Source organism: Ciconia boyciana, chromosome 10 (assembly GCF_034638445.1).
Source record: "Ciconia boyciana chromosome 10, ASM3463844v1, whole genome shotgun sequence".
Lineage (NCBI taxonomy): Eukaryota > Metazoa > Chordata > Aves > Ciconiiformes > Ciconiidae > Ciconia > Ciconia boyciana.
In genome coordinates this window covers 11225567-11236181 of record NC_132943.1, presented here as the reverse complement: position 1 = coordinate 11236181, position 10615 = coordinate 11225567, and the positions used below count along the sequence as shown (strand labels likewise).

The window sequence follows — 10615 nt, the reverse complement described above, 5'->3', positions numbered from 1 at the left end:
ATGTTTTTTGAAATGGTAAAAAAAGCTATTCTAGCATATTCCTAGGGTGACCAAGAAAATTTTAGTAAGATGGCTCTTTCCTATTGCATCTGTACCTCTGAGACATGTCCTGCTAGTCTTTGAATGGAAGCAATGAAAGCCCTTGGGACATTTAAAACTCAGTTGAACTGGACAGTACAAGGTATCTTATGAAAACACCACCATAGTGGCTAGTAAAAATCTCTTTACAGTCTATAATCACTCAAATCACTGCAAGACTGTGCACTGTAATATGCTGTCGCAAGGTATCCAAGCTTCTATTACAGCTTTATGTTCTTAAGGATAGAATTGTTAAGCAAATTTCCCTGGTTTGAGTTGGAAAAAGATAAAAGGATTAATCCAACAAATGCAATATAGCCTCCTACTTGATTTGGTATCTGCATTTCCCCAGTTGGGGCAATTCTTGCCTGGTTTTCTTCAAGGGCAAAGATGACTGAACAGAAAGCAAGTGGTGTTTATCACACTTCTCCCTCCTCCTGGTCACCTACAAGACATTGGCAAAACGCGCGTGGTATGTCAAATGCTGACCAAGCGGCATTCCCCAACCGCTCTGCCAAAACTCCTCTAACGAGCTTTTATTCACACCAAACCCTCACGATAGACTTCTGCCATTTTACCAGGAGAAAAACACGCAGAGAAATTCAAAGGATGCTTTCAAAGTTAAATTACCTGTGCAGAAGCAGGTTTTTGAGTGCTATTAGCACTTTCAAACCCCGAGATTCAGGAAAAATGTCTTCTTTTCTCTGCTGGTGCCGACAGCTAGACGGCACAGCCTGTGTCCTCGCTGGTGAAGCAGGCACGGCAGGCAGCAGCACCATGACGGCAGCCAGGTGAGGAAGGGCACCCTGGCAGGAGGTTCGCTCTGCCCCATCGGCTTTGCCTGCTGATGCAGGTCACCCAGTAGCGGGAGAGCTGAACCTCTTTAAAACCAGGGAAAAAAATCAAATACAAAGCAGTGAACTGGCAAGGGTTTCCAGGAATTAATTTTAAACTCACATTTTTTGAAATGGCAAGGTTTTGAGTCGACTTTGTCCTTTAAAACTCAGACAAACCAAGTGGAAGGAAGAGGAGAAGCAGGATCAGTCCCGTGATCGAGGGAGAAATGAAAGCCCCTCCATGCACATTTGGGTGAAAGATCTCACTTATTGCTGACTTATCCAAGCCAAGCAGAGCCTCCAGCCTTCTTGGGGGTTCACTCTGTCCCAGCGCATTGAGCAAGTCAGACAGATACTTCTGAAAAGATACAGCCATTAGCCTAATTTTCTCTCTGGCCTACAAATAAGACCAAGAAGAGTGAAGCAACATGTATGTTCCCTGTCTGAAACATTTATCAGTCAAGCCAAAGCAGATGTTTGTTTTAAATGCAAGTGCCTTCTTCCAGCATAAATGAAGAAATATAGATTCAGAGATACAATAACATGTAATTAATTAGATCTGATGCAATTATTGGCTCTCCCACAAGCCAGTGTAAGAGCTCAGCCCTGCAGTGTGTGGTTAGGACCAGCACTGATGGCACAAGGCCGGGTGGAGCCCAGGCTGAGCGCGATACCTATTTGTACGGGAGTCCTGGTGAAACAGGGGCAAACCACACGCCCCAAAATAGAATGCTGCTGTTTCTTGTATTTTTAAAAAAGTTCTAGCATAAGTAAGTTATTGTTTTACATGGCCATTTTTATTTTATTTGACTTGCCTGAAATAACCAAAAAAAGGGAAGTATTCCCAGATTCTGTATTACGTGTTTGCTTCAGGCATCAAGCACTGGCCTGGTTTGTATGAAGAGCTGAGGCTCCTTAAAAACCCTTGGATGTCAGCTGGCATTCGGAGTCCTCGGCTCTTTGGGAAGAGCAAGTCCGCTCAGGCAGGTGCCAGAAGCAGGTGGCCCCAGGCCTTACGGTGCCGCGACCTGGATGTAGAAAGCTGCTGCCAAACACCATAGTGGGATGGGTTCTCACCTTGCCCATCTTCTGCACAGGCGATGCAAAAGCACCCTTGCCTAGTGGGGATCTCTCCTGGTTAACTGTACTGAAGAAAAGAACTACTTAGCTCCGGGAACACTGACATGTTTATAAGCAGATGAAATGGAAAAGGGAAGTAAATCTCAGTAAGCAATGCAAAAAGTGGGAGATGAACGGGTGCAAGGCACGCAGACTCCAGCGTCAGTGGCCTGAAACAACTGGCACAGGCTGAACACAAACTCCATATTCAGAGCTCACCGACTTCCCTTTCCCTATACTTGTTCCTCGGTATTCAATGTAAAGCAGGCATTTGTTATCAGTAAATAGGACTCAAGTACCATCTTTCAGACGAGTTATCATTATTCTGGGACACTGGTGACAGCCTCTGGCTATTCACTCCAGGTGCCCTGAGAAGCCAGTTGCGGCTTTGCAAGCCAGCAGTGCAGGCAGCAGCTCCAGCAGCCTGAACATCAGCAGCCTAAGACCTAAGGCTGAATTTAAGAGGAAGCGATTAATGTTTTTTACCTCCCAACACAGCAACAAGGAAGTTCCCAGCAAAACTGTCAGAATCAAGCAGTATTGTTGTGTGGTGAATAATTACATTGTGCAATGCCTCGCTGGGCAGCGGGGGAACCAAAACAAACTGTTTCAGAAGGGGGTGGTACCAATTCAGAGTGGTTGGATCAGGTGAGAGGCCCCAGAAATCCACCCAACACCCCTTCCAGGACATCCGCCAGGGCAGACTTTTCTTTCACCCAGAAGTGAGGCCCTTCTTACATGTGCAAGCTGATGTGGAAGGTTTAGAAGGGCCATTACCTGCATACCATAGGCCCCCAGCAGAGGGAAAGAGAAGGCCATCTTCCTGTAATCACCTTCCCGACTCACAAAAGCAAGCAAAGCTCAACCCCCAAACCAGGTGTCCCTCCAAGCACAGCTGATGAAGGTACTGTAAACTTAAAATCAGAATACCAGTAACAGTCCAGGATATCTCCCTAGCTAGCATGCCCTGTACCCTTATGTCCTTATTCTTATCCACAAGCAACGCTTTGTGCACAAGTTTCCAATTAAAGTTAGTAACTGAGCAAGTCTAAACAGCTCATTAACTAGAGGTGATGTTCATTATCCTGTTTTTAAGAGATATTAAACCATCTGAGACAGGCCAATGGCCTCTGCCACCAGGAAGAGAACACCAGGTGCTAATTAACTTACTTGAGATTACATAAACTAATTCAGTGGTGAAGCTGGAAATCTGTTTTCCTGACATTTAACTAAACCTGTTAGTACAGTGAGCTTGGGGAAAAACTGTATAAATACATTTGTGCTCAGATACCACTTCTGCAGGCCAAATAAGCAAAGCTGGGGAAAAGAGAAAGGATGCTTCAGACACAGGGTGCAGTGTGGGAAAAGGGAGGTGAAGGACACAGGAAAGAGCTCTTTAGCTGGTAAACAGAGCACATGCAACAGCAGGAAATCATCAAGAGCCTGCAAGGTTATCTCTGCTTCCCACGAAGCAGCACAGCTGACTGCCCCTCTTGTTTTGCAAGACAAGAAAGCGGTGCTGGCTGCTTCGGTTGGTGTGGACACGTTGGAGGGGAAAGGAGAGGGGAGTGTGCAGCAGCTACGCAGCCTCGGCTTCCTTGGACGGAGCTCGGCAGAGTGCCAAGCAGTCGTTTCTTCATCGGTCTAGCTGGGTAAACGCACAGAACTGGTGCCTGGGAGATTATGTAAACCCCACTCATCCCCTTAAATCTGTACCCCAATATCTAACTATAAAAAGAGAGAATTACAGTTATCTTATTTCAAAGAAATTTATTCAACAAACTTCAGGAATATTGCTTGACACTTCCACAGGCTTCAGAAAATGAACAGTTACCCATTGCTGCAAGGATGTCTCCAAGACAATCAATCAACCCTGTTTTGTAGTATTTAGCCATCAAAACACATCTTCTCCCAGCATTAGTAAGTCAAGCAGTACTATACAAAGCCAGTTGGAAAAAGTTACTGTATTTCCCTAGAGGATCCCCTACCCCCAACAAAAGGCCTCTTCTTCAGCTACCAGAGGGCATCTTAAAATCATTCACAATTGCACCAAGTCTTGGGTGAACTCAATGGCCAATTGTCCACTGCCTCCCTCTGACCCGAGTGGGAGGCACCAGCCTGGGACTCAGTCTGGCTACGGTGCCTTACCCCAGGGAAGGGGCTGGGGGCACAGCCTCCCGCTAGCACAAAAGGGAGTACATGCAGAATTGATTTCCAGTTTTGGACGTCACCAAGAAGGCACTCTGAAGTTACATCTATGTTTCTAGACATGGACACCCTTGACCTCATGTAGGGGAACTGTCCTGCCTGGCATGGGCACCCCTACGCACCACAACTGATTCATTGGTTAGTTAAGGCACTCTACCACCTGGTAACACCACAGTGCAACAGTTTGGGATAGCCCAGAGACAGTCTGCAAGGTCCTAAGTAGCTCTGCTAAAGCCAACAGCACTGTTCACGAAAGCATCTGCAATTTCAGCCCACTAGCACATCTTCGACAGTGCAATTCAGCAAATCAAAAGCACCTTCACAAAAGAGAGACACAATCACAGTGCAGTTTTCCAGAGGCAGGTTAAGGGCACGAGACCTTGTCCTTGAGAGAGGATCAATAAACCCTGACAGAGCCTTGAACATTGCAAGAGCTTCAGGAGTTGGCTGGGTAGCACAGCTCCGTGCATTATCTCACCAGAAAGATGGGCAGACTCACATCCAAAAGCACAACGGGCACTGTCCAGAGCAAGCCTGGTCTGAAACTGCATCGCAAAACAGGCTTTAGGAGCATTATCTTAACAAGTTATGGAAATCTGAGAAGGAATGGAGACTGTCCTCATGAAGGCAAGCAAGTCCACAGGAGCACATTCAGCAAGTGTGGATGTATGCTCAGGCAGGACTGATGACTCTTGGCTTGCAAACAAAGCTGTTTACTCGTGGCTTGCCTACACAGCCTTCTTGGCCTTTGTGCTATGATGCTTTTGTTTCAGGTGAAAAATTGTGTCAAACTTGCTGCACAGGAAATTAAAACCTTGCTCAACAGCTATCAGACAAGCTACAGAGATGAAACATGTAGAAACATTTGTCCTAAAACAAAAATACAAGCAGTTTTACCAGCTCATACAGAAAAACCATTAAAACAGAGACCCTGAAACACTGAAGACATTTTTATCTGTGGACAATGGAGTGCTGTATGTTAGACAGGGAGGACACGTGGGGCAACCCAACCCCTGACGTCCCCTGCTGAGGTCTTCTCTCCTTTTATCAGACAGCACAGGGAACTTCAAAGCTACAGCAACTGTACAGATCTTGACACAGGCATTGGGAGGAGGAAGACCAGCCTTAATATAATTTGACCGAGTCTCTTTGGATTTCCATCAGATGTGACAGGTTAGAGCTGCCCTCATCAGCCCCTTCTTATGCAATCTTGGGCTGCTTCTCTTCACAGGCCCACTCTTAATCAGGGGATGAAAGGGACTTGGTCTGGTCAGGAGGATCTAGAGCTTTCTCCTCCCAGAAGAAATGCTACAGGAGACTCTCAGCTACAGGATGAGGAGATTTCCCATTGCCCCAGCAGGGAACCCCAACAAACAAAACACACCCCAGAAGGTGCAGTGGTCTGCCCAGCCACAACACCCACCTAAAGCCCCTGGCAGAGCTCGTCCCTCTTGCCCCAAAGGGACAAAAAAGAAACCAGGAAGAGCAATGCCCCATTACAGAGAACTTTGCAAGGGCTGTGAGGGAGCCAGTTTGGGTGACTGATTGGCACATGTCCTACAGGTGCGGCAGAGAAGTGGTGACAGCAGGGAGAGGCTGTGAGCACAGGAACATGCACTGCTGCCCAAGGAAGGCACCACAACCCTTCCTCGTACACCTGCACCACCCAACACCTGTCCTTGGCCCCAAGACAGCTACATCTCCCTGCGCCTCTGTCGGAGGTGTCCCGGAAAAACTCACGGAGGAGAGGACAGATACAGGGAACGAGCCACCAGGAAACAAAACGGGTGACCAGATCAAGATCTGTGTGCCTTCTCTTTTGAAAGAGAAATGGAGGAGTGAGATCCAGTGAAGATTTTCAATACTCCATGCCAGTGAGCATGGCCAGGCACAAGTCATCTGTCCCTGAGACAGAGCAAAGCCATGAAACACACCGAAGTTGTGTCACACTCTTCACAGGCTCCAGAGTACAGGAGAAAGCCCAGCAACACCAAACCCATAGCAGTACAGGCTTTGTGTAAGCCTCAGAACTGGGCCCACGTGTAGATCGCAGTCTGCCACCCCTCCGCACGTTTAACAGGGCACCCTCTTCTTTAAACCACTCCTCCAGAAAAACACATTTCAGCAGCAGCCAGTCTGTCTCTGCCTTGCTCGTGTTGCGCAGCCCTCCACGCTGACCAGTGGGTGGGTATGACTTCTACAGGCATCAAGACTGACTCATGCTTCCCCCTCCTTGTATGCAATTTAAGACACGGTGTCCTTTTCAAACTTCATTAGACTCCCTTTTTTCCAGTCTAATTGGCAAAGCTGGTTAAACGAAGGCAGAGGTACACCCTTTGCGCCTAGATTTTGCCTACCCTGTTCCTGGGGTGAGTGAGGCTATTGATGTGAAGTCCACTGATCCCATTAAGGAAGAAGAGAAAGGCAGCGATGAACTCGCACCAGTACGTCAGCGTGAAGCCCGTGAAGGTGAGGTGATCCTTCATGAGGATGGAGAAGCTCAGAACCCCGGTGGCCGACAGCAAAAACGAGCAGAGGATGAGAACCGAGCCCATCGACCACTTCCGCCTTGCGTTGGCGTCCTCGCAGACTTGGGACACCATCAGGAGCTCCAGGCCAAATATGGCGACCACGACGGCAAAGGACACCATGCTTCTTATGGGAATCACCCCCACGCTCAGCCCCTCCACCTTGGCCAGGCTGAGGTCAGTGACGCACTTCAGGACGCTGCTGTTGCTAACGGTGCAGAAGTGCCACAGTCCGAAGAGCTGCCCCCTCGCGAAGAGCCAGCGGCCATCGCAGACGGAGATGGACGACAAGACCACCGCTATGGACACGCACAAGATGATCAGGCTCCTGATGAGCGTCTCAAAGAAGGATTTCTGCGGTCTCCGGTGCGCCAGCAGCCTCTGCGCCTTAAAGGATAACAGGGGGGAAGAAAAAACACCAGAGTTAACGGCACTACTTTAGGCTGAAATGAAACCAGAGGGACAAAGCTGTGGGACTTCAGCATTTGAAGTGATTTGCTTGTGCACATCAAACCCCTTCTCGCAGGGGAGGGCAACGCAGTTACAGGCTGTACCCAGGAGAAAGGAAGGGTGGGTGAAGCTCTCCCGCTTCCCCAGCTGCGCGAACAATGCTCCCACGTCAAGACCCGGGTTCGGGATCACAAAGGCTGTGGGCCGAGCAGGATCTCTGCCCCACGGCCCCCGCGGCACGGCCTCCTGCTCTGGCAGGGCTGGAGGAAACCGCCGGCCCCTGGGAGGATGGAGGCCGACGGCTGGGACGGGGGAGGCGGCAGAAGCGGGGCGGGCGGGGGCACCCCACGAGCAGCGCTGCCCTTCTTTTCCCACAGCCCGCCCGGGCTGCAGCCAGCCGGGCTCTCCTCCTCTCGCCGGCAGCAGCAGCGGTCCGGGCCCCGGAGGCGGCACGGCTCGGCTTCCCCGGGGCTGGGGGGGTGTCTCCGGCTGCAGCCCCCGCGGACCCGCGTGGGCAGCGCACACCCCCTCCTCGGCGAAACCCGCCAAGAGGGCCCGAAGTTTAATTAAATGGCAAGCCAAGCACCCCGCAGCCCTCTCCGGCCCTGCACGGCAGGCGGCGGTGCTCAGAGTGCCAGGTGCGCCGGGCAGAGCGGCTGCAGCCCCGCCGGCGGGGACGGGAGAGCCACGGAGCCGCTGTCGGCCCGGGAAGGCGGGGGGGGATCCAGCCGGCTGCGCCCCGCGGCTCCGGGGCGGGTCGGGGCGGCCCCGGCCGCGCAGGGACAAGCCGAAGCAACAGCCCCACGGCGGGGCGATGCGCGGCCCCGGTACCCGGAGCCTCCCCCGTGCGCACGGCCCGGCCGGGCGGGCGGCGGCGTTACCTGCGCCCCGATGGCGGTCATGCTGCCGGCAGCGCCGAAAGACGCGGGCGGGCTCCGGCCGCGGCCTTTTATGTCCCCGGAGGGCGGCGGGCAGCCCGCCCGCCCGCCACGCCCGCGGGGCCGGGGCGCCCTCCGGGCCCCCCCGCGGCTGAGTCAGCAGCGCGGCCCCGACGGGCGGGGCCGGGCCGGGCTGAGCCGAGCCGAGCCGAGCCGAGCCGAGCCGGGCTGCTCCCCCGGCCCGGCACAGCGGGGAAAGGCAGTGCTGCCCCCGCCCGGGGCACAGGCTTGTCCGCGCCCGGCCGAGAGCACGACCGCCCCGGGAGAAGGCGTCCCGGGCGGCAGCCGAGCCTCCCCCCTCCCCGTGTGCCTGTGTGTCACCGGCTGCCGGAGAGCTGGAGGTTTGTTTCTCGAGGCAGCGCTTATGGCCTCGGTGCCCGGCCTTCACGGGACGGGGGACGAGCCCGAGCGCTGCTCGCCCGCCGCCGGGCCCGCTGCCCTCTGGGCGGCGGGTGCCGCGCTTCGCCAGAGGCGCGTGGCAACGGGGCCCGTCCGCAGCGCTCCGGCGGTGCCCGGGGCCGCGGTGCTGCGCACCGCCGTACCCCGCCGCAGAGTTCAGTAGCGCCCGTCCTGCCCTTCCCCTGCGGCTGCCCAGCGGTATCTGCTGCCGGTGTTTGTGTTTCCGAAGCCGCTCGGACACCGGCTCTCCTTGCCCGCTGCGATTACGGCCTCTCACCTTGGGCTGCGTGCGCGCTCTTATCTGTTACCAGCGTCCTTAACCTTATGTATCTCTACCTGTACCGTCAGCAAAAACGTCTGCTCATAAAGTTTTATACCTTTGCTCTTTTTCTCACTCATGTTTTGCCATCCTCTAATGCACTACTGATCGCTTTACTTCTTCTTTTTTTAAGTCAGAAACAGCTTCAACAGAAAAGCCCAAGGAAGTTGGGTTTTGCTGTGTCATCAGAAACTTTTTTGGTTTACTGCCAAATTCTGATTTAAATTCCAGCGGAGAGGTCTGCAGTGACTCCACAGGCTCCAGGGGATGGAGTCACGGGTCGTTGTTCTGGGCCTCCCTCATACATAGCCAGGATCAGAATTCAACCGTTCCCTTTCTAGCCGAAAGCAGCTGGAAGGATCTCCTTCTCCAACATGGGGTGGTCAAAGTTATCGTACCTGTACCCTTCCTCCAGCTTCCACTTCTGAACAAATCAGTTGTCTTTACAGATTGTCTCATTATTTTAATTCTACACAATTTCATGAGGCCTTTCTATGTTTCCTTTAAAAATACATCCATATCTGCTGTGACCCGGCTGGGGGTGTTTTCTGTAATGCTATTTCTAGTAAGAGTGAGTGTTCTGAACAACATGTTTACTTTAGTTTTCATACTTCGCATTTTAATGATAAATTCTGACCTTTTTCTTTCTCTTTTCCTGAAAAACCTTTTGTTTAATTGTTTCTTTTCAAAGTTGTATACATTATTAGATTATATTTCTATCAAACACTGAATTGGGATTTTCCGCTTTTGCAACATGGCAAGTTTTTGCAAGGTCTGTTGTTAAAACTTCTTTTGTGGGTTTGTGGTCTGCAACATTTTTTGTTTTCTGAACATGTTATCCAAGCTAGCAGACCTGATGCTTGCCACATCCCTTTCATTTTAGGTTCATCAGATGATAGAATAGTTTCATGAACATCCTGGGCTATTTATTCCACAGGTTAAACAGCATTGCTGTATCGCAGTCTTCAGACTGATCACATGCATTTGCTGTTACACCCTTCCACTTCTAAGTCCCAAATGTAAGAATATTTATGGTTTTTTGGTTCAAAAAGCACAAGCAGGTCTTGTTGTCTCATTTGCTGCATGAACTGAACAAACACTGCTTCCACGTAACCGTCCTAAGCAAATGCAGGCTCGGGCCAGACAAAATACACCAACTCCTATCTGGCAAAAACCTCACATGACTTACGCTTTCTGTAACATAGGCTCAATCCTGCAAAGCATTAGGCAATTTGGCCCCCAAGTAGCACAATTATTAAGCATAGATCTGCCTTTAAAACATGTCAGTCATCCTAATGACTTCAGCAATTTAAAAAATAATAATTTTTAATGGTGAAGTGTATCCTGCTGAACAAGGTAATATTTTTCTGCAAAAGCCCGTGGTAAGGCTCATGTGAGTAAACACGCGCATAAAAAGCTTTGTAGAATGAGGAACTTAAAGTGGTTACTCTTGCAACTAAAACTGCTCCCTGTCATACTTGGATCCTTTAATAGATTATATATAGTTATCTGCCAAGCTGGTTCGTTGAGGAAAAGGATGGTACTTTTGCCGCAAACACAAAATTGCTTTAGTATTTTGTACTTAATTTAGTTTCCCCAAATATAAACTAGAAACCAGAATTTAACTTGACCTGTAATTCATATCAGAACTGAATTGGTACTTTCAGATTCGCTCTTGACTGAAGTCACCGAGGGGAGGACGATCATAACGGTTGTGTTAACAGAACAGTTACTGACAGT

General features: G+C 50.7%; 1 protein-coding gene across 1 annotated transcript; it reads right to left on the bottom strand.

The window, feature by feature from the left end:
- Window positions 1-3798: 3798 nt before the first annotated feature.
- Window positions 3799-8256, bottom strand: TMEM37 (transmembrane protein 37). The gene is made up of 2 exons (XM_072874455.1): window positions 8101-8256; window positions 3799-7156 (listed from the first exon to the last, which is right to left on the bottom strand). Exons 1-2 carry the CDS (start codon window positions 8119-8121, stop codon window positions 6584-6586), a joined length of 594 nt encoding a protein of 197 aa, XP_072730556.1. The 5' UTR covers window positions 8122-8256; the 3' UTR covers window positions 3799-6583.
- Window positions 8257-10615: the final 2359 nt, after the last annotated feature.

Bases quoted from the DNA above. Each gene is read 5' to 3' on its own strand.
- TMEM37 (XM_072874455.1), bottom strand. From the start codon at position 8,121: ATGACCGCCATCGGGGCGCAG. The intron at 7,157-8,100 runs GTAACGCCGCCG...TTATCCTTTAAG, and splicing joins TGACCGCCATCGGGGCGCAG to GCGCAGAGGCTGCTGGCGCA.